Source organism: Typopeltis vanoorti, chromosome 15 (assembly GCF_054136105.1).
Source record: "Typopeltis vanoorti isolate ZY-2024b chromosome 15, IOZ_Tvanoo_1.0, whole genome shotgun sequence".
In the NCBI taxonomy this organism is placed as follows: domain Eukaryota; kingdom Metazoa; phylum Arthropoda; class Arachnida; order Uropygi; family Thelyphonidae; genus Typopeltis; species Typopeltis vanoorti.
Window position 1 is genome coordinate 28,963,762 of NC_143563.1, and position 25,275 is coordinate 28,989,036.

General features: G+C 36.5%; 1 protein-coding gene across 1 annotated transcript in view; it reads right to left on the reverse strand.

Annotated features, from left to right (window-relative positions):
• LOC150098552 (cell adhesion molecule Dscam1-like) overlaps window positions 1-25,275 on the reverse strand; it is a 329,931-nt gene that overhangs the window by 63,423 nt on the left and 241,233 nt on the right. The window contains 3 exon segments of the mRNA XM_090405263.1: window positions 11,998-12,183; window positions 12,651-12,749; window positions 17,796-18,033. Coding sequence (XP_090261389.1) covers window positions 11,998-12,183; window positions 12,651-12,749; window positions 17,796-18,033 — 523 coding nt within the window.

The window sequence follows — 25,275 nt, forward strand, 5'->3', positions numbered from 1 at the left end:
TTAGCAAATGTTGGATATGCGTGGGACTTTAGGGGCACAGGCCCCTAAAGTCTCACACAAAGTTTGGTGAATCTCAGTTGCTGAATTTTCTTACACCATGGAAAATTTAATCGCGCCTGCACCCCTGTGTCTTCGAATTTCTCCAAAACCTCCGACGTCTTATATATCATCAAAGAAAAAAAATCTTACAATTTGATGAAACATTGGAGTTAAAGGGTTAAAGATATATTCTTTCCTGTGGTTACATCAGTTGCTTTAATATCGTTTTTGTTCTAGGTGTTTATCAGAATTTTAGTTTCCCCCCTCGTATAGGACACAGAGAGAGAGACAGAGGGAGAGATGTTGCTGTCCAAAAGAAGTTAATTGATGAATTAAGAAAAATATAACCAGCAAGCACGGAAGGAGAAACAAATATGCTAAGGGATTACGTTGTAAAGGCAGTAAAACATTTGAAAAATCATATAAGCTCTGGTAATGATGAGATCACTGGAGAGATTGAAACATGGTGGCGAGATGATAATAGACGATCTGTATCAGTTCTGTAACATAGCATAGGAGGAAGGCCAAACACCAAAAGAATGGACAGGATCGATCCTATAATACCCATTCACAAAAAAAGGAAGAAAAATGGACTGCAGAAATAACAAAACAATATCTCTAAACGGGTCATATAGGAAAAATACTTATGATGATATTAACGGAAAGAATAGAGAGACTAATGAAAGAAAATCTGTAAAATGAGCAAGCAGAATTCAGAAGAGACAGAAGTGCAACATTAATGTTAAGATTAATTGTGGAGATGGCTCTATCTACGTAAAAATAAAAATGTTTAGGCCTGTTTTGTTGACTTTCAGAAAGCATTCGACAGTATGGATCAGAAAGTGGCATGGACTATACTCGAATCTTATGGAGTGGACAATAACCTGATATGTCACTTGCAGAACATCAATGATACTGCAGACGCTTCAGTGAGAACTGTGGAGAAATAGAAAGATGATTCCTCACAAGAAGAGACACAGACAAGAAGACCCAATATCTCCAAGCATCTTTTATCATGCTTTTAGAAAGAACAATGAATGCCATACAGAATAATATAAGAGGAATTTCATTTAAAGGTGTGAAAATAAAAAAAATTGCGATTTATAGATGCATAGTCATTATTGAAGAAGATGAAGAAGAACCAGAAATAACAGTGCTGAAGCTAAGTGAAGAAGGAAAAAATGAACATCAATAAAACAAAAAATTCGGAGAGAAGGGGATGATATTCAGAGAGAAGAGGATGAAAAGGCAAATAAAGTTCAACGGACAAGAGCCGGAAGAGGTTAAGAACTTCACATACCAGGGAATAACATGATGCAGGATCTAGATATAATCTAGGTAAAAAAACATAAGATCTCGGATAACAAAAGCTAAAGTAAACCTATAGGCAATGGACAAGATACAGAAAAGTAAATTAGTGAGCCTTCCCATAAAACTGAGACTCCTGGAAGCATGCATATTCCCAAATGCTCTCTATAATTATGAGACATGGGTAATGGTCAAAGACTCAGTGAGACGAATATTGACTTTCTAAACAACTTCTTATTGAAAGATTCTATGAATTGGTTCGATGAAAAGGACTATATAAATAACTATATCACAAAGTAAGCTGAAAAGAGAATCTAATACAGAAAATAATTCAAAGGAAATTATGCTTGGTACAATGCGGTATAAATAGAAGAGGACGGCCAAGGAGAGAGTGGATAGATGATATCAAAGAGTAGTGTGAAAAGAGTTCGCATTTGAGTCATCTGGCAATGGACAGAGAGAAATGGCAAAGAATGGTGTAACAAGCATCAGACACCAACGGACATTGAACCCATGGGCAATGATGATGATGTATTCACTGCGCAGAGCGTTTTAATATTTTAGTTTATGGTGTATCCGTAGTTAAACTAAGTATTCTACTTAAGACTTTGTTAATGGTTCACAAGATTAGCGAAGAAAATGACATAGAAATAGTAACATATTTTATATAGAATTTAAAACAGAAATTCAAAATGCAAATGAAGTCTTACGATAAGCTCTATCATTTATAAATGATAATATATAAATTCACCAAACATGTCTGGATGTAAACTACATATGGTATAGACATGGCATTATTGTTTAGGTCACCTAACAAAACTTCTGTAAATTATCTATATTATAAGTTAATTCATCAAAACCTTTATTAATATTAAAGCTATACACGATTTTACTAATAATATTTTCCCTTATCTTCGATGGCTTATGGTTATTATACATAATGATTAGTTTTAAACTTTTTCACTTGCCGATTTTTTCCCCTCGGTTATTCGAATGGGGAAGAGTACAATAGTTCATCGTTTTACTCAGAGATAGCGATTATGTTATCGGTTTGTCCAAAGCTATTTTCGTTTATAAGTTAAAATGTTTTAGCTACAAATATTAAAATTCATCATCATCAGCAACAGCCATTGTCGATCCACTGCTGGATGAAGGCCTTTTCATGATTACTCCAAAACTGTCTGTGAATGGCTCTCCTTTCTCATGTCATTCTTGAAAATCTGTTGATATAATCAGTCCATCGTGATTTAGGTAGCGTCGTGGTCGTTTTTCCTCTCGTGGAATCCAATCCAGTACTGCTTTTGCTCATCGTAGATCTTGTCTTCAAGCAATATGCCCAGCCCATTGCCACTTCAGATGTTGTATTCTTCCTATGATGTCAGAGACTTTTGTAGACTCTGGTTTGATTTCTTATCCACGTATTCCTTTTATGATCCAGTCTTGTGATACCATGCATACGTCTTTCCATACTAAATTGTACTGTTCTTAATTTTTCAATTTCCTTTGCATTCGGTGTCCATGTTTCACAGCGTATGTTAATATAGGGAGAATACATTGGTTAAAGATTTTTTTTTCAGGCATAATGGTAGTTGGCTTTTGAATATTGAATGTAATTTTTCAAATGCTTTCCACCCAAGCATTATGCGTCTTTTAATTTCGTCCGTGATATTTTGTTCCATTGGTATATAGCAGCGATGAGATTGAGTCTATTTGGTGTGAAGTGGAGGTTAACAGAATGAAATACATGGTGGGATGTTGATACAGATCTGGCAGCTCAATTGTAGGGGATGAAGAAATGCATCGCCAATTTAGTCTCATGGATACTAAGCGAATGATCATTATGGGTGACTTTAATTTTCCAAACATTGATTGGGTAGAAGAGAAATCTCATGATCAGAAAGAACAGGAATTTATTGAATTGTTGCGGGATAACTTTCTCAAGCATCATGTGAAAGAAGGAACTCAAGGTCAAAGAGTGTTAGATTTGCTCATAGCGTCAGAAGGGATCTCTATCAACAATATAGCTATTTTACCACCAACTGGTGACAGTGATCATGCTGTTCTTTCTTGGGAAGTATCTACTTGTATTAAAGCTCCGATTAAAACAGGCTACATGCTGAACTACAAAACTGAAATTATGATCGAATTAGAAGAATACTATCTTTGGTCTCATGGTATCAGTTACTGAATGGGAAAAAATGTCAGCAATGCATGGGAATCTTTCAAAAAGATTGCCATGATACCTTCATATATTCCCATGATACATTCAGATACCGCTTCATTCCCTTGAATGAGGCGGTATCTGAATGTATCCCTAATGTTCGAAGAGTAAATAAGTTGGGTGTGAAATGGATGTGCAGCCTTATTAAGCTAGAAATCCAATAGAAGAAGATGATGTGGAAAGAGTATCGTGAGAATAAGAGTGAGAGTAGTTATGAAATATATAAAGCTAAGGCCAGAAAAGTAACGAGTATTGTGAGAAAAGCTAAAACGGAGTATGAAAAGAAATTGGCCATGCAAGCTAAAGGCAATCCAAAAGAATTTTATCGTTATGCCGCAAGCAAAAGAAAGAATGAATGCGGAAGAATAACTTTATTGAATGCAGATGGTACACGAGTGTCGGAAGCTAAGGAAATTGTTCTGTTAATGAGTGCTCACTTTGCTAAGATATATCAACCAGGTGTATGTAGTATGGTGCACAGTGGTACTGCTACGTTGGATGGAGAGTTAGAGGTTCATGAAATTGAGGTTGAAGAGCTTTTGCATAACCTGGATAAGAATTTGTCAATAGGGACAGATGAAATATCTGCCCGTTTGTTAAAGGAATGTTCAGCTGAATTGGCTAGGCCTTTCACACATTTGTATAACCTGAGTCTCAGCTCAGAAATGATTCCACAGGAATGGAAGGAATGTAATATACTTCCATTGCACAAGGTGGTTCAAAAACTGATGTGTCTAACTACCGACCTATTAGTATTTCTGGTGTGGTAGTGAAGATTTTAGAGAAGTTAGTAAGAACTCGCATACAGAAATGGGTAGACAATCATTCTATACTCTGCAGGGAACAGCATGGGTTTACTACAGGAAGGTCATATTTTAGCAATTTGTTCATATTTTATAAAAATGTTACGGCCGAGTTGGATTAATGGATACACTATGAAAATGTTGGATTTTTCTAAGGCATTTGATAGGATACCACACGATAGGCTGTTTCGTAAACTGGAGAATATGGGATTGGAACATAATCTATTGACTTGGATCAGGGGATGGTTAACAGACAGATATCAAAAAGTGGTATACAGTGGGTGTGAATCTGCCAGATTTCAGGTAACCAGTGATGTACCTCAGGGTTCAGTCCTTGGGCCATTATTGTTCAATCTATACATAAATGACTTCAAGCAGGGTCTATCATCAGATTTGCAATTGTTTGCTGACGATGCTAAGATAGGCAGGGCAATCAGGGATGCTACTGATATTCAGCAATTACAAAATGATTTGAATAGACTGGAAATCTGGGCAAACGAAAATGGTTATCAGTTTAATGTTAGTAAGTGTAAAGTTATGCACTTTGGCGTGATTAGAGATCCAGCGGCATATTATATTAGCGGGGTTATGCTACAAGAAACTGAAGAGGCAAGGGATCTTGGTGTATTGGTGGATAAGAATTTAAAGTTTAAAGGTCACATAGCAAAAGTTGCAAATACAACTCGGAGGATAATTTCTATGCTGAAGCGAACCTTGACATGTAAGGATAAGGAAGTAATTTTGCCTCTTTATAAGGCTTTGATAAGACCACACTTGGATTACTGTGCTCAGATTTGGTCTTCTGGGTTCCAAGGGGATAAAGAAGATGTGGAAAGGGTGCAAAGAAGAGTTACAAAGATTATATCCGGATTATGGGATTCAGATTATGAGGACAGATTGCGAGTATGTAGATTACAGATTCTGGTTAACAGGAGTTAACCAGAGTCTGTAATCCACATACTCGAATGGGTGTTATAGCATTTCAAATGATGAAATGTTTCGTTATATTCCTGTTATTGTTTCCTTATTTTGACATCTATAATACCATTACATCTAACTCCATACAGTCAGACATTCTCTGACTGTATGGAGTTAGATGTAACTCCATACATACAGTCAGATAATGTCTCATTTTAGTTCTTTTTATTTAGCTCTTGGATATTGAACTTACTAACATATATTTATTTTCGTTTCATCTCCCTGCATATATTTTAAATTCTCATTTGTTTTCTTTACTTTCCAACTGAAGCAAATTTATTGGTTCCGTAGAGTGCTTACAATTTCTTTATTCCTTCAGCCTTTAAACACATTTCGACATTGATCATGCATTACGGATTTAGTGTTAAAAGTAGAGGATTACACTTTACTTATATAATTAACCCAACTGCAGCCTGACAGCCATTAACAAAGAAAGTGTTAGGAACTGTCACATAACGTTAATACATTCTCTCTCTCTCCCCTCCCCTCTCTCCAGTTTTAACGAAAGTGTATGAAAGGACTGCACGACTAGACTTGACATGATTTAACTTTTGTTATTAAAACTCCATTATTCTTACGTACTAAACAAAGAATTATACTTCTATAATAGAATTATACGTTGTCTGTCCAATTTTTATTTTATGGATTTGATCAAAGTATTCATTTTTTTTCTCATCGTAATTGTTTTATTTATCTCTTACACCAGCTACTGCTACCAGTACGAATGCTGTTCTTTTTCTTTTCTCTTACTTTTAATGATAAAATTTAGTTTTGATTAGGTAAGAGTTAACTATAGACGATCGATCACCTGGACATGTGTCATCTAAAATTTATAACAAATAGCTAGTTGTAAATTATACCTTAAAGTTTATTTCTTTCTAAGTTTAAGAAAGCATCATAGAAAATAAATAAATTCGCTAACGCCTTTTATTCCCCAAACGGAGGTGCCGAAGTCGTTTAGTCCAAAATTTTTGAAAACAGGTTGTCAGGAAGACTCTATTCTTAGCCGCCACGGATATCTTAACCAAGGCTATCAATGCTTTTCGTAGGCATCCGGGGAGGATATGTATGGTAGATAACTGCAGCTATCTCGTTATCCCTAAGAATTACATACTGATTTTATATCTGGATTTCATAAAAAAAAAATAAAAATAAAAATTTATATACTATAATATGTACTTTACTTATATACCGGTTCCCGAGTTAGTCGATCTCTAGCACGGGCAAGCGGGTTTTTTCTCCTGGAAACTCGGGTTTTTCGTCCCATAAACTCAAGAAAATCGACCGTAGAACCCACACTATTTCAGACATTAAAGTATATTGTGTTAGGGTTATGGACCACGAGATGGCAGCACTTGTTGAGCCGTCTCTTCACTGCGTGCTGCTTAATTAATAATAGCCAGCTATCTCTGATTGGGTACCAGTGGAGATTAAACGGCCCACTCAGTCTCCAAAAGTTAGATAGGGCTAAAACGGCCTCGTCTACTCCCTATACGGGAATAAAAAGGCGTTAGCCGATGTATATATATATATATATATATATGTGTGTGTGTGTGTGTGTGTGTGTGTGTGTGTGCGCGCGCGCGTGTGTGCAGGGTGATTCGAAATTATTGTCGGGGTTTCCATTGCCTATAATTTTCAAACCGGAAACAACTAAATAAAACGACTTACAGAATATGAAAGTGTAACTCGAAAAGTTTTATTAGGTAATGCTGTACTCTTCGTATTGATGTCTGGGAGATAATATGGCTTCATACTTCAAAATGGTGACTGTTCAAGAGAAAGCCATGTGCAACTTTGGTTTTTCAAAACAAAATCCGTTATTATAATGCAACGTCATTACAGATCTCAGTGTGGAAAACATCCACCTTCAGGTAATGCTATCCGATGTTGCTTAAAGCAATTTCAAAAGAGACTGGTAGTGTTCAGCACCAAAAAGGAAGACCAAGCACTTCGCAGGAAGATGTAGATTGAAGCATTACATCGAAGCCCACAAAAATCGACTAGACGAGCTTCTTTGCAATTGGGTATTCCACAAACAACTGTTTGGAGGGTTGTTCATAACCTTCAACTCCGTGCCTACAAACAGCAGATTGTGCAGGCTTTACAGCCGGACGATAAACTCCGCCATTTCCAATTTGCCTAAGACATTCTGTCCAAAGTTTTAGCTATGAAATTTATCTTCGGAGATGGATATTTAGTGATGAAGCAACGTTTTGCATATGAGGAAGGGTAAATTATCATAACTTCAGAATATGGAGATCAGAAAACCCTCACGCAATTCGAGTATTCAAAAGAGCTAGTCCAAAGGTCTGGGTGTGCTTTGTCAGTTTCGGAAGTTTTGGGGCCCTTTTCCTTTGCGGAAAAGTGACAACGGTAAACTATTTGGACATGCTACAGCTTTGTATGTTGGAAGATCATCAGCCAAATGTGGTGTTCCAGTAAAATGGAGCACCTCCACATTGGGCTCTCATTGTTCAAGAATGTATTGACATGCATTTTTCTGGGCGCTGGGTTGGGCGTGGCGGACCGATTCCATTGCCTACGCGCTCACCCGAGATTACTCCGCTTGATTTCTTCATGTGGGAATACGTGAAGAACATTGCTTACCAGATCCCTGTGACCTCGCTCGCTGAACTGAAGATCAGAATTGTTGCTGCGATAGAAACAGTTACACCATAAATGATGGAGAACACTTGGAGGGAAATTGATTATCGCTTGGACATTTTGAAATTATTCCTCAGGGATTTTTAAATTATCCCCGAGAACTGTTCCTCAGGGATAATTTAAAACTATTTAATTGCATAAAAATGGCGTTATATGTTCGAGTAAATAGTTCTGGAAAACATTTTTAAAGGAAAATGTTTTCCAGAACTATTTAATCATTAAACATCATTAAATATTTGGTGTACTGAAAAGAGAAAAAAAAAGATTGCGAAGTTTCAGTTATCTGGACTTTCATTCCTAAGTCGTGTTCCAAATTTTATATTTATCCATTTCACATGGAAAAGAAGTTACCCTAACAAATATTTTACATTAGCTGTTCGAAGCTCATAAAACTCCTACCTGCCTTCAACTTCCGCTTGAAATTCTTAAGTCCGGTGAAAGAAACTGTTCGCTCGCAAGGCATTTTAATTAAGTTTACCATTGTAGAAAGAATTCTTTCCTGCAATGACCTTAAAGTACGAAAATGCGGATATGTTGAACTCGGTAGCAGGTCAACAAAGGATCAGATAACTGATAACACCTAGTTGAGAAAAATAATGGAGTATCTCTCTGTATATTTTTGGCCCGTTGCCATCTCATATAGCAACTTTCCTTTTTCTGTTCCTAACAATGTTATCTAGCTGCCGGCAGCCAACTATCGCCAACCACAGATATATTACAATGGATTACTCTGGTATTAAGTGATATATGTGAAGATAATAAACGTTCTCTGTTAAAAACCAGTTCCAGGGATAAAATGAAAGATAAAATGCGCCATGGGGAATATCAAGTTCGCATAGAAACTGTAAAATATCTGATAATAAATCAGGTAATTTGATATACAAGTACTATAGTTAACAAATCTCAAGAGCTGCAATTTTATTAACACACACAAAGCTAATGCATAAAAATAACACTTTAGTATTTCGATTGACATATGTTAAGTTAACGACATCTGTAATTTATATCATTTAAAAATATGCTAAGACTTGCTGTAATGAGGAATTCAGAGCAAATTATCTGTTCCGAAATTATAATTTATAATTTTGGAATTTACTGAGATAAAATGCAACAAGTCTGCAATTGATCACTTGGCATCCATTGTCCCTTTTTATTTGTTTATTTTAAATGCCGAGTAGTTTCTACAGTAAAAATGTAACGTAAAATTTAAAAAAAAAAGTCAAAATATAGATAATCATGAAATCTACAAATCACGATTATAAAAACTTCCTCCTGAAAATCCGAAAGATTCCTGATCCAGGAGGCATCTAAATAAATAAATCTACTACGAAACATAAAAACAGACTCATGGATAATAAGATATATATTTTCACTGGGAAATGAAATATGGAGAGAGAGAGAGAGAGAGAGAGAGAGACTTACTTCAATGGAAGAGTTACTTCTTGACTATTCTGTTCTACTAATGCCAGCAAAATAATTTAAAATTTATATGAAATATTTTGTAAACTGTAATACACTATTTAATTAAACAAAATACTTTATTTTTATTTTTCATAAATAGAACTTTATTTAGAATATAATTAGACACTATTTTTAAATAACTATACACCATTTCTTAATAGTCGTTTATAAAAGGTATGGAATAATAACTGTTGAGATTGGATAATGAAGATTTCGAATTTAGAAAGAATATTATAGTATACAAATGGTTTAAGAATACTTGCTGTCACATATTTTCTGTTCCGATTACTCTTCAGCCTACTCCTCTTATCCTTCTCATCCGTCCCTTAGGACGAGTTGTGTCCCACCTAATGAGGGGCTTACGACGAATTAATGCAGCTGGTGCGTAACTCTTCTGCTGCATCCCCTAAGGGCATTATTTATTACTGTAATCCGTGTGTGTTCACGGGGAAGATTAACCTTTTTTGGGGGACGAAAAACCCGAGTTTCAGGGTGAAAAAACCCCCTACCTTCGTATGAGACTGGCTAACTCACCTTTAGTCGAAAGAGACCAGATAGAGGTTCCTCACGTCACTGACGGGAATCGAACCAATGTCTTTCCGACCAAAGGGATTCGTCTATACCTACTGAGCTATGGAGGCTCTTCGACCTACAGCTTAGTAAAATGGAGTAGCTCCAATACAGTGAAGCGTAGCGTTTTGTTTATTACGAAAATGAAATGCTTTGTTGTTCATGAAATGTATATTTCATAAACAATTTGAGTATTTTAAAAATTTTGTAATTAAACTTTGTGACGACTAATTAATTTATATTTACATAATGTATTCTTCCTAAACACTGCAATGGATCATACTGAACTGGCGTTTGTTGTTATGCTAATTGTCAAAATATACATAAAAATATAACGGAAAAACTCACGTAGAAAAATTATTTAATGGTATAATTTTCGCCCGTGTGTCACAGGCATCTTCAGTAATGTTTTTTCTTTCATCGGCGAAAATTATACCATTAAATAATTTTTCTACGTGAGTTTTTCCGTTATATTTTTATGTATAGTTATGTCTACTCACGGTTTACCTCTTTTAAAACTTAATTGTCAAAATGTCATGAGGCAGCCATCTTTATATTAATTATCTGCTGATAGTCCTAATTGTTAAATCACAGAATCAGCGAAATATGCATAGTTCCACCTTTCTGTATTTTCGGTAAGGATCGCATAAAATATCATATAGTTTATCCCCATATTAGCTTAGAGCGAAGTGCTTGGGTATTTATCAAACTTAAGTCGCCTTGTATTGCTATCTTTACGTTGCTGGCCCACCTCGTTACTTTTGAACAGTCATATGTGTCCCATTGCATAATTTATTAGATATAATAGCGCCTGGAAAACAGCAAACCTATTGGAATAAACATGAACTATTAAGATATTTCGTACTTCATCATATGTGCTCCAAGCTGTACTGTGGCTGTTTATTGCATAATTTGAAAAGGAAAAAAAAACAGTCAGTGCGTTAGAGACATAAATTAATTTCAGAATGTATTGGATACTTGTCAAATCTTATAAAAAAAATGAAAAGAAATACATGAGAAAAATGAAAGATGGAGGGCCGGTTTTATGAAAAATCAAGGATATATTAGAATTATCATTTCCCAAGTAAAACAATATGCAATTTTGTTCTCGAACTCTAATTTTTCATCCATGAATTTAATTTCTTAAATTCGTCTTCTATTTATGAAATTAAGATTGGCTATTTATAACCATTGATTCTGATAGCAGGCTTCACATATTATATCGCATAGATTATCGAATAGCAGTAATTAATATCATGTACATCGTTTTGAATTCTTAACAGTTACGCTTAAAAGTTACAAATAATTCCCATCATACGCAGCGATTATCAACTGAAAACATTACGTATCATAACATCGCGACATCTATTATATAGAAGTGAATTAATTTTAAATTAAATAACTTATTTATTTTAGTTGCATTTACAGTTTTTATTTATTTATTTTTACTGTTGCATTTGCATGTATAATATTATTAACAGAAAACTGTTAATAATATAAACGTTTTATTAAAATAATTTTATTGTTTTTATATTTATATACAATTACAATTTGTAGAGGAAAAAATATTGCTTTTTTTTTTAGTGCAGAAATTATTTATGGTATTGGATATGATTCCAATCACTTCACTGTGTTGATTATGTTTGAATGGAATAAGTCATGATATGAAAATTCTTTCAAAATTTGTGCAATAAAATAAAACAATAATTTGAGGAATGTTTTTAAAAGCCTATTTATTGAGGTAAATGGAAATTAAAAGAGGTAAATGGAAATATGTTCATAGAACGAGAAGCGAAATTAACACAAAAAAACGAGAAAATAACAATGAATATACAAAACTATAGGCAGATGAAAGTTATTATACAGCACTAAGTTGACTGACCAAAGAGCGAACCCATAATAATCACAGGATAGAAAATCACATGACACTGAAAGTCGAAATATACTCACCTCTTCCGCTAGTGCGACTGAATACGATGTCACTGGATTCTCCTGTTCCTATTGCATTAAAAGGAGTAATGTACACTTCGTAACGCTGTCCGCATTGGAGGTCATTGAGAACATATGTGTCCTGCTCACCACTCACTTCTATCTCCTTCCAAGAGCCGTATTCTCGCTTGTAATGGATAATGAACCCTGCAATACAAGGATGATATTAGATGAGCACATAAAATGCTCGTATCAAAGCTAATGATTGTATCATATCTACATACATTATGTATTGTATATATTGCATTGTTAGGAATAAATTTAGTCTTATTTCTTGGCATTTTCTCGTATTAAAATACGTATTATGTATTAAAAAAGTATGACCTCTCTCTCTCTCAAGACATACTTGAGAAAGTTATTTCTTGTATTATTTTCTAGTAATTTCTATGTGCGGACTGTAGATGACGAGGGCGCTGGAGTTTCCAAGTACTGTAATGATATAGTGGAATTGTTAAGTTTATGGGCGTTGGTTGTCTCAGAGGGATCACTTTGCTTATTACAGAACAACTTTCCTAAAGAAGGCGTAACTCTGTTGTGTGGCTATTAGGACTAATTTAGATAGACTGAAAATAGAACATTAAGCGAAAACAGAAAGAGCGAATGGCGCTACTTACCATCTACGGGATTGGTATCTGCAGGATCTCTCTGCCATTTCATAGTGATGGTAGAAGCTGTAACAGAGGTGACACCAAGTGCAGGGGGTCGTGGTGGATCTGTAGGAATGACGAAGAATAAAATGTTTATAACTTAGGTAACTAATTTCGATCGAACATGCACCTAGAGAAATGTCACACAATGCTTGATTGTAATATTAAAGGAATTCCATGATCATCTGGGGTTTCTCCCGGAAATTAAATACGTGATCTTGAAATCATGAAATCTTAATTACATAAAACTTCATTTTGCTGCAAATGCGGAAATTGATGAGAATAAAACGTATTTAAATTCTCTAACAAATCAGCTATAAATCATTCTCTCTAAAGGGGGCCCCATCACTTCGATCTGCGAAGGAGCAGTCGCGGATGTAGTCAAGCTGAAGTCACATGAGACGACGAGGAAATCGCAGGGGGGGGGGAGGAATAGAGTTTGTATTACAATTCACCTGGATTTATGAACGCATTTAACCAGTCGGTACCTGATAAGAGCAACTTAGTTGCGAAAATTGACTTCCACGTGTAAGTTGAATGTCCAGCGAAGTCAGATATGTCCAAAAGATAGTTCAGTAATTACTTATCATTGGTTGCATTGATTTGCCAAGAACCATTATGCTACGTTTTCCTGGCATTGATCTGAGAAGGTTGGAGGTCCATTATGGCAGTATTTCCGCGCACAATTCAGTTAATGGCTAATCCCAGTGGATGACAAATCACGTTCGGTGCGTCACTTAAAACCTCACTTGGAGGAAATGATGGTTTCCAAACGTACTGCCGTAAATCTAAACCGTCGCTTAGATAATCACATCCATTCTTCTCCCTAACGGCAGACATTATTCTTAAAATGTGCGTGTTGGGAGCAGTGTGACGGCCAGCTCTTCGAGAACGAAGTTAATTCCCCGCGATAAGTACACACGATGGAATCTCAATACACTCCTGTGTGGTTAGCATCAAAGGGATGACCCTGTCAGTCTGTCAACAAGCCCTGCCAAGTTCCCTGCAAACAGAAAGATTTGCTCATCATCCACATAATTGCCAATTAGAACCATATTGGTTGCTCTTAAGAGGGAGATTTTAACACAAAGATATCTTTGAAGTGCAAGTCGCAATCAGTCACCTGTATTAACGAACTCCTCACGTTTCTGAAGTTTTGTCTCGCTGCTTGTTAAATTTTCTTCACACAACCTATTCGTTTACATATAACCGATCCATCGCAATTTGTTACACAGTGATAGCTTTAAACCCAGGCATTATTATTATACGCTTTAATTATCGGAGCACTTTAAGTAAAATATTTTTCAGTTACAAGAACAAACGAAATCTTAACTGGATGAGACTCTCTGCCGTTTGCTATGTCTCCCTCAGCACATTCGAAAGAACTCCCTACTTTCTTCAGGGTGATGAAGTGAGTTCAAATTCCATCTAGGATAAGAAGGTGATTTAGCCAGTCTCTGTAGGATGGAAATACATTTGTCTTCAATAAATTCAGTCCCTGTAAAATAAACAAACCGGCTGAAAAACACACTCCAGCAATGAACATTGTTAAGTTAATTAATAAAAATTATGTTTGGTTGACTTTGTATACATCTAGACCAGTGGTCGCCAAAGGGGTCGATATGACATTGTTAGGGGTCGATTGGGGGTCGACAGAAAAATATAAGACATCATTGTATGGGTAATATTTAATTCGGTTAACTTGGATTACCTCCATGACAAAAGACATGGAGGTATTGACAACGCAATTAAGAGTGAATCGTGGGATCAGTACCTCCATCTTACAGGTCCATGAATAGGACCTGTAAGATGGAGTAAGGTCATGAAAATAGTTAGAGGCCAATCAAGTAGGCCAAAATGACGTATTTACCAGTAAACGGATGTTGGTGGTTCCTGCCGGCCGGCGCAGTGGGAGCGAGATTGCAACATGTACGTGGTTCTTATTTACTGATACTTACAAGTATTCGATCCCAGTCTCATTTTTGCGCATCGACATACAAGTGCGCGTTAAAGTTCTAAAATTCATCAACATACATATTATAATTCAATCGTTATTCATTCACGAACTAAACTTCTCTATGTTGAAGAGTTGAGCAGGGCTGGTAGTAATACCAGTGATATTAATACCAGTAGTTTATTAATATCACTAGTAATACCAGTGATATTACTAGTGATAGTAATAGTAGTAGTAATATAATAATTTATATTTTATTATACATACAAGAAACACTGTAACTATAAAATAAACAATCTAAAAACTCACATAAACGTCTTTTTTGCTTGTCCTATTATAATTACGTAATAGTAAAATAGAGGGGGTCGATAAAAAGTCAAGAAACGCTTGAAGGGGTCGACGGGCAAATGACTTTGGTGACCCCTGGTCTAGACTTTACCTTAAAGAAAACAAAATTGATTTGATATACACTGCTTGAAAAGAGGTTAAGGGACACCATAGTGTGAAAACAAAAACAGCCATTGCGACACCTTAATAACATGTAGGACCTCCTTTCGCTGGGATTACTACAGCCATCCTACCGGGTATACTTTCCACAAGCGTAAGAGCGTACGAAATTTTGGACCTTTCATCCTGGACTGTTGTGATACGGACGTCCCTTGACCTTACCAGACGCTCCAGTTCATCCCATAGATGTCCAGTAAGGTTGAGCTCGGTGCTCTGTGGAGGCCAGTCATGTGTGTGGTGACGTTCATGTCCACAAACCACGCCGTTACAGCCTTATGACATATTGCATTGTCTTCCTGAAAGAGACAATGGGTCAGTTCCGTAGAAACGCCACAAAGAAGCATTGCATTATCCAGAATGTTCAGATACCTTTCGGAGTTCAGTGTTCGTTGCACCACAAATAGAGGTCCTAGCCCAAAATAAGATAAACAGGACCTTACCATCACAGCGCCACCTTCAAATTTCATATTTGAGGTGAAGCACTCTGGTAAGAAACGTTCACCGAGCACCCACTGCGACAGTCTGTCTACTTGGTAGAGGGTGTAGCATGGTTCGTCACTCCATAACACAGTTTTCCAAGCTTCTACTTTACACGCACACGCTCTTTACACCACTGAAGAGGATGCTGTATGTTGGTTTGGCTAATGTGGTGCTTGCATATTGCGGTCCTACTTTGGAAAACCATGTTGTGAGCCTCGGTTCTGCATTTTTTTGTGCAGACTCGTGTTCCAACCGATGACCGGAACTCCGCATTTAACATGCCGGCCGAATAGTGGTTTTTACATATTATCCTTCGTAGCACCCTACAGTCACGTTCGGTGAGTGTGGTGGGCCGTCCACAACAGGTAACACTTGCAGTTGACTCCTTGCGCTTCCATCTCAGTGTGGTATCACTGATTGTTGACCTGGGATGACGCAATTTGCCGAACATATAGGCCTGCAACATGGATCACAACGTCTATTTCAAACCCCATCAGTTCTCTTCTTGCAGCTATTTTACCTGAACACAGTTGCTCTGACTTAGGGAGAATCATATTCCTCCAATTTATACCGGCTACAAACACGTGACTCGTTACATGGCACGATGTGCCCCTTGTCGACGGGGTATTCGTTGGCTTCTTTCCAAGCAGCTTATGTTGTCGTATGATAGTTGTCCCTTCTAAAAAACTTGTTTGCAATTAACGCTGAACTTATGAAGCGACAGAAACGTATCTTGGCTAGTTTGCTTGTTTGGTGAGAAGGAAAACCAGAATTTGGAATTTTTCTACCGCTTTACATTTCAAAGGGAGGAAATCCTTCCACCCTCCGAGATTGATTAGATTTATTAAAAAAAAACTAGAAAAATACTCCTGCTAAGGAACCCAGTAACATTTTTTGAATCAAGGTGTTTAAAACCAAAGGCAGAGTGCTGTTCACTGGATGATTCACCACGATGGCAAACCGAGAGAGAGAGAAAGATTTATAATGGCAAAGGATTTTCATATGGTCATTAAATTTATTGTAATTGCAGTTTGCATGTTTCCAAACTGTTTCTTAGCAATAAGCAGCCAGGTACATAAATTGTACATAATGTTAATACGATTAACTCGCCATTTATTCAATACTGACTGAAGTCATTACGAATGAAACGAAAGAGCAAAATGCCATGCATGTTGGTACTCCTAATAGCAGTCAATGTTTCGACTGCGAGTAAATGGTTCTTTTGAAAATAGTAAAAATGCATTGCAAATATTTATTTATTTGGTATCACTAATAAAAGTAACGTTGAGTGTCTGACTCATTTAGTTTAAGTTTAAGGGGAAAAAAATCTTACTTGAGTGGTATGGTCAGTTTTGTTTTTAATGTATGCTTGAGCAGAAAGGAGGAGGGTGTGGCGATGGTAGTCAAAGAAGAAGAAATTATATTGAAATAAATTAGATAGAGTTAAATTATAAAGATAGCGAAGAATTTGCAGTTAAGTAGTTGGAGCAAGAGAACAAGACGAAAGTTTTTTTTTCCTTCTCTTCTTCTGTGAAAAAGCACCGAAAATTTCCTACAACGCTTTCTTGCAGATATCTCTGACAAACAATGTATGTAGGTTTTTTAACCCGTATCAAGGGCCAACGAAAAGGGGAAGAAGAAGATGGATCAACTGATTGCATGGTATAGTCTTAATTTTGTCTTTAATGATACTAATGATGATTTCCATTAAGGGTACGAAAAAAAAAAAAGGATTGTGTGTCAGTACAACATTCGTGAGGTTTCTTCGTTATCCTTATCCTTCCATCAATGGGTTCGGGTACTGAATAAAAAAAAAAAATCTTTCTCCCAGAAAGGGCGGACTGGCTATTAATGATATCATCGGGTTCCCTTTCTGACTGTCAAGCAGCTCCCATATCAAATAGGTATTGACTATGAAAAACACGTTCTTTTATGTTTATTTAGTTTTTTTAGCTATTCATGAATGATAACCATCAAGCAAGCTGAAAAGACTACCAAGATTTCTTTGTTTTCTCCATATGGTTCGGCAGTTACTAGCGCTAATTACTTTCGACTTTTGCATAAAAAATTAACTACCTCGTACAAAGTACTAAGTACTTTGATCTAAATTGGATGATTCGTGTCAATCCCATTTGTGTAATCTTTTAACTAAAACAGAATTGAATGCTTACCTTCTTTCAACGTTTCCGTCGGAATATCATCCGATGGAGGACCTGCACCTTTAGCGTTAAAGGCCTGCACTCGAATTTTATAGCTAGTTGACCGCCGGAGATTGGTAAGAATGGTTTGTGTTTTGGCATCATCTTTAATCTCCAATGTCTTATAGATATAGGGTTCCGTAGTGTCGACTTGTCTATAACCGATGTAATAGCCTCGGATAGTTCCAAACTGAAGTGCCTCCCCTGGTGGCTGTTCGGGAAACAACACACAATAGGTTACAGTAGATTTCGGTGCTAAATAACATAAAACTCTCCTTATAATAGAAAACAATCGAGGGAATAATGTTTAAAAATTACATAAACTAATTGCCCATTAAAAAATATAATTTTCGTTTACCAAAACATTTAAGGATTAGCGGGGATGCACTGTTTTATAGATTACAAAGATTTGTACTAACAAGATATCGTATTCATTAGTTTTCCACAAGTGCTTAAAGTACGATCTCACTGGAGAATTGTAGCCAGTGAAAGAGAAAGCTAGTTAATAAGAAAATGAGTTTTTTTCCCTTGCCGTGAACTGATATTTGAATAATGAACGGTTTAGTGGAAGATTAAGAAAGTAGAAAAGAGAAAAAAAAAGAAAAGAAAAGAAAAGAAATTCGACTAATCCTTCAATTTAACTTCTTCATTTCGGGCTAACAAACGATTGTAATGTGCACTAGCTACTGTTGTGGATTGAAACCTGAAGTGTAAGGGAAACACATAAAAGATTCACTCAACCACGAAAACATAATTATTAACATTTGAAGAATGCATTTGATAATGAAAGAACGTTGGAATTAAAAAGAAGCAACAAAGGATGTAATCAAAACTTACAAAAGATGATTGCATCACGAATAAGTCATGGGATAAAGCGGTAGCAGAATAAAATGATAAACACAGCAGTATTAATAGAAGACTGCCCAAACGCTTTTCTTTTTTTTTTTTTAATTTGAAAGGTGGAGATATGCAGAATAGTAAAAAAAATTGCACAACATAAAAGATGATCACAGTTAACGGGGGGGGGGAAATTACTTTTGTATTATTTAACTTTTTCTAGAACAATTAAATCCATATGAATGACGTAATAATACATTTAATTGTACCTTTTACATTTTCGAGGCGTTTATTTCTCCTCGTGACAATAATTAAACTCATAAATTACAGACAGAAATAAACATCATCTTTAATTATTTTTTCTCCGTTAAGCATATCTCTTCTGGTGATAATAGTTAAATACTATGTCGATGACTTACCAATATAAACAGAAGTAGCATTTGTGTTGTGCATCATAAAAATCATCTTTCATTACGTTCTTCTATTGCAAAACATTTTTCATTCTGGGAGACAAACCAATCGATTTCTTTGTAGTTTCGGCTAGCGCGCCCACGCGCCCGTGCACACACACAAACGAATATATGGCTTCTTCAATTCATTGCGTTGTTTCGCTTTAACTGAAGGGATTGCGTGTTATCTGCTTTCAAATGAGCATTGATTGCTGTGTTATTATTTACGACAATAAGAACAGCTCATTTCATCTGCCAAATTAGAGAAGCGAGCATTTGTGTCAATAGCTTCTAGAAACCGACAGTTTAAATTGATCGTAGATCAGTTTATATTTATAAATTCAAAATGATGGTAAAATTTTTACGGAATCTTCACTCTGTTGAAGAAATCATACAACATTACATAGGTTAAACCTGAATGAAATCATTTCCGTACCAATTTCTATTAAATGAATTTTTATTTTCAAATCTTACTAATAATAAATTCTTTTAATTCACAAATCTAAAACTATGTGTCCGCAAGATCATTTTGTTTGATAAACCTTAACTAAACTTAAATGTAAACTGGTATACTTCGCGAACACAGAATAAAAAAAATAATTGAATAAACAAATAAATAGGTTTTTAAATATTAATGATATTTTTAAATTTTAGTTTGAACTTTTTTTCCAAATTCATTTGCAGTCTAAGCTTCATTTAGTTTTATAATTATATCCGTTGTTTAAATATTGCACAAATAAATGAACTTTTAGAAATAAAGCTTTCATCTCTATTTTTGTAAATCAAAATAAGGACAATCGCAAGAAATTAAAACACTCCTGAGATAGAATCAGGGTTTTGAGTATACAAAAGCATCTTCTCTCCAGGCAGGGTTTGCTTTCATGTATATTATGTGAACTTTTTAAAGATACGAAATGCATGTCACTGAAAATATTACCGTACTATTACAGGTTTATATGTGTCTCCCCAGTTGGTATACAAAGTAGATACCTGCTTGTCTCCCTCGTGATGCTGCCGACTTTAAATTCTCTGTCACTACATAAGTGTAGGGACCGACAGAAAAATATACTAAAATATAAAGTGCTTCTGATAGTATTTCTATTTCACATTAACGAAATCAAAACCTTTTCCGCATATAATTTGCGTCTTCCTTACCTGATTTAAATGGCAAATATTTTAAAAGGTTTTGCATAACATTGTGATCGAAGTGAGACTGCTTCAAGTATGTTGCTTTTTTATAATGTGAATTTCGCCTATAGAAGTTATAAATCCATCGGACATTTAGTGCTATGGTTTGACGAAGAAGTATATAATTCAAACCATGCTCTAGAGCCAAACTTTGATATTTTTTGAAGCTACTTTTTCAGTTCTGAAATTTCAGGAGATGAAACTCATCTCCCACTTACAGATAACCACGAAATATCCATGACTGCAATAAGATTCGAAAACGCAATGTGTTAGATGGAAAGTTGTTACTGTTCACTCGGCCAACAAAGCCAGCAGATGCATGTTAGGTTCAAAGACCGTCTCGATAGCTCAATTGGTCAATGCGGGTTGAATCCCACATTAAGCATGAATGTTTGTCAAAGCATGCATTATACGAGCTGGTGAGTCTGAATTTACAACGCTTTTTTTTTTTATTTTAAGGGACTCATCCGTCCCTTAGGACGGGTAGAGTGTCCTTATGAGGGGTTCACGACGAATTAATGCAGACGGCTCGCTACTCCCTGTTGCTGATCTCATATGGAGATGGAGGGCTATTTCCTCCCGCAAAAGAATACATGTAATTAGCTGCTTCAGCTTTAATTGTAAATAAATGCAAGATCGGAAAAAAAAACAAGTGCTTTATGCAGTTTTATATTATAAGGGGACGAGATGTCTATTCGTATTGTTATTAGTGGCGTGCATTATTACAAAGCATGTAGATCCTCAGCACACATATCTGTCTGCTTCTTTCATCTATTCTATTGAGTTTCATAGTCTGCATCAGTTCGAACATCGTTTTCCAATTCAGATGTCAGCACGAGTCGCTGACCTACGGAAACCGCGAACATCGAACACAACGTTCTTAGTATCATCGCAATCCTTTCCTAAAAGAATAAATTTCAACTCTGAAAACATGGCTGAAGTTGTTCAGAAAACGGAAGGGAGGGAGAAGATGTATGTTGTGTATCGGAGCGCGCAACCTTCCCACTGTTGGCCTGAGTATAGCTGTGTAACATGTTACCCTTAACCAGACTCGGCACAACGCGAGCGCCTAGACTACATGCCTCACTTGCGCAGGTATTGGAGGAGAAGGAACCAGCTGTTGTCGCTGTGCGTTGTAATCGATCCGTGTAACGCTAGCGTAGGTAACTACGGCTGGTCTTGCCTCACGATGACCGCCAGCGTTCATTACCTAATCGAAGCCGAAAACGCGGAGATACGAATCTCTTGTGTGTCTATAATCCGCGTAATGTTTCCCGCACTTCTCTAAAGTTGGTCCGATCCAACGGAGTTACAAGTAGCAAGACTTTGGGAGAGGGGATGAGGGGTAAGGTTGGGTTACGGCACGCACGTACTATACTATCCTAATCGGAAACCTTGCAGCTTACGAACAAAGTGGGATGACAGACGTACAACACTCACGATTTTAGCTATTTCTAGCGTTGGATTGTTCGGCAAACGAAAAATTGTGTGCGTCTGCAGATTGCCACGCGGTGCATTTGATCCATTTCGTTCGGGCAACTTTTCCCTCGAGCTGCATTTTAGAAATACGCACAAGGAAAGACAGTAAGCATAAAAACAAAAGAAAACCACTGAATTTCTTTCTTTGTTTTTCTATTCTTTGATAACTCGAGTGTCAAATTCTGGTCCTTGTTGTTGCAGTTTGTTTAAATCATTTGCAGGTTCATTTTTTGAACAAGAATTAGAGATAAACATTACAGGTGAAGATGCTGGTGTGTGATGTTTAAAATTTAATGACGAGACAGTAAAAGCTGTGAGGAGCTACGGTGTATTATGTCTGTCTACTGCACGTGTTTTAAGGCTCCTAGTCTGTTTCTGAAGAGAACCTCCTCCTCCCACACCTTCCCGTGGACTAACTTAGCCCCGGCTGAAAAAAACTTAGATGGCTCTTCAAAGAATATTCTTTCAATAGATTGCCAAAAATAACAAAATAAAAATAAATCGCATTTTCTGATTCACTGAACAGAGGCGGATATAGTGAAACGCTTATAATCTCTCCTGCAAAGATGCAAGAGATTTAGTGGTACGTGGTGTACCTGGATCCTCCGTAGCTCAGTCAGTATAGACGAAGCCCTTTGGTCGGAAAGACCTGGGTTCTATTCCCGTCGGTGACGTGAGGAACTTTTATCTGGTTTCGTTCAACTAAAGGTGAGTTAACCGGTCTCATACGGAGGTAGTGGGTTTCTTCGTCCCCCAGAACAAGCAAACTGGCCCCGTGAACACACTTGGATTACAGTCATGAATACGTCCCAGTCATATGTAAGTCCCGAGCCCGGATAAAACTGAGGGACTTTGGGCAAAGCAATGGTGAACTATCCTGTAAAAATCCCATCAGGAATACTTTGTGGGCAATGCCTACGGAGTCACCTACGATCTGCAACGACTGAAAGGTAAAACCAGGTGTGTAACCTGTGCTTTTCCCGTAGAACAGGAAAAGAAATGCACGGAGTGAGTGCAGCTATGTTCGCCACAAATAAATGATCATATATCCTAATCGAACGAAATTAACTCGGATATTATTTAAAAAAAAAAAAACATTCTTCAAAATGTTTGCGAAGTTAGTCGCTTTAAGACTCGGTATAAAGAAGTCAGTCCTATGTCCATCAGCTTGTTCAGAAATTTAACGGCTGCCATTACTCATACTTTGGTCCACAACAGTTGTCAGAATGTTTAGACAATGTCCTTTGGTTTGAGAAAACGCCGAAGGGCATTGTCTTGCGGCCTACTCGGGATTCTAAATCCGATTAGGCCGCGAAGAATCTTTATTAAAGCTTTTTAATTAAAGGCGAGTTAGCCGCTGTCATAAGGAGAATGTTTTTTTTCCCCCTGAAAACTCGGAATTTTCTTATAGGAAAATAGACAAACCGACTGAACAACAGATACATTTAGCATGTTAACTTGAAGACACTTGCCTCATAGCCTTAGTTGATCTAGCTGTAATTGCAAATAAACTAAGCAGCGGTGTTTCTTTGCAAGCTGATAGCAACTGATATTTATACAAAATACTTATCACTGCAGTTTATTATATTGATAAGTGGGAGTAGCAACAACAATTGCACAATTGAACATATGAAAAGTAATTATGTGATTTAAAAATAATTCCAAGATTATTTTTAAATCACAAACAGTGTTCAGTTTTTATAACTTTTATAATCAATATAAGACATCGTATTTGTAGAGTGTTGCTTACTTCACGCACACGTCGTTGCATGTGTAGGCTCATTCGTTTGTCAATGATTAAACCACAAATCTCTAGCTGAAAGCAACTAATCAATACAGAGGCAAAAAAAAAAAAAAGGAAGGGGGGGGGGGAAGGAGTGCCTACATTAAAAATTCTAGCGATTAATAAACCTTTGTTAGAGCTCAGGGAAGTGTAATTAGGAGCAAACAATCACTCGCTATTTTTATAAATTACAATTAGTTTGTCTGAAAGAAATGAATGGTAGAAATGATTAATGATACAAAACACTGGGACACATTCAGCTGGAACGAATTCTCGTGCCCTACCCTTCCGCAATGGACTAGATAACTTTACACTATCTGATGACGTACAGTTAACGCTGCGCTAAGTAATTTCGTGTTTAGGAATTAAGCTTATGAAGTTGATGAGGCATGCAGTAATGATGGTTGCAAACAGAAAATCGAAAAAAAACAAAAAAACTTTTCTCTTTGTGTCCAAAAAATACTTTATTACCAAGAAAGTGTTGATATTCAGTTAATAATTGTTGGAAAACATTATTAGTTTACCAACAATTGGAAAACAATTTGCACGAGCATGTGCTGTTATAGCAAACATTTTTTATTTTATTTATATTTTATTCTTGTATCAAATGATACGTTTCACTATTTCCAAGCAACGTTGCAAATATAGAATTGCGAGCACAAGCTTCCTTGAATCAATCGAAGCGTCATGAAACAATATATTCACTACATTCACATAACAGCCGATGATATATTCCATCTAAGTAAAGCGTTCTTAGGTGAAATAACCTTTTTCGTATTTTTCGTGGGTTATTTGCATCTAAAACGAAAAACACATTCTTTGCGTAAAAGGAAGAGCTTCGTATTAACATCGCTACGGAAAACGTGACGGCGTTAACAACGAACCGAGAAGTTAAAGCAAGGGATGGATGTAACGAATGTGGGATGTTTAATGATAGTTTACGAAAGAGATAAAATTCAGCGCACGTTAAAATGGTAAATATGTGAAATGCTTTTATAATCGCTGCGTAGAGTACTTTCGTTCCGGTTCCACAAAAAAGTGAAAGTTATAACACAAGTTAGGGTAACAGGCACGCATTCCCGTACTATTTAGAATCGTAATTACAATCTATTGTTTGGCACACAATCTAATATTATGTAGGTGGCGCTGTATGTAGAGAGCTATTTCACTTCGTGATTGGGCGTCTCGATATCTGATGCATCGCGTGTTTAGTCGATCAGTTTGGGCTGATGACATCGTTAGGCTTAAGTGCTAATTGTTTCATGAGACTGTAATGTTTTTGCAACCTCTCCCGCCTACGGTTTCTCCGCCTGCTTTTTCTGCACCTGCATGCCGTCTAGTATTGACTTGACAGAAGCTAATTCTCTTCTAGGGAAGTCTCCTGTGGTCTATGTGTGTGTTAAGGCTAAAGCTTGAAACCTTAACAGAGAGGATTTAGACCCCCCCCCCTTTGGGAAGTCATTAGTGAGTCTAATAGACTGGCCTAGTGACACGGAAATTTCTGCGCCATCCAAGAGCTCAAGTTGTCCGCTCTGAGATTACGTTGTCCGCTAGAGCAGTTTTCTAACAAGCTTTTGCAAAATACGATACCCTTCAGCGGTGAAACGAGCTTAGCAGAATGTGGCTGCCACCTATTTTATATACAAGAGAGCCTATCAGGGGCCCATTATTGTAATGAAAGTGATTTGAAATGGGACAAAATATTTCACCTAAACAT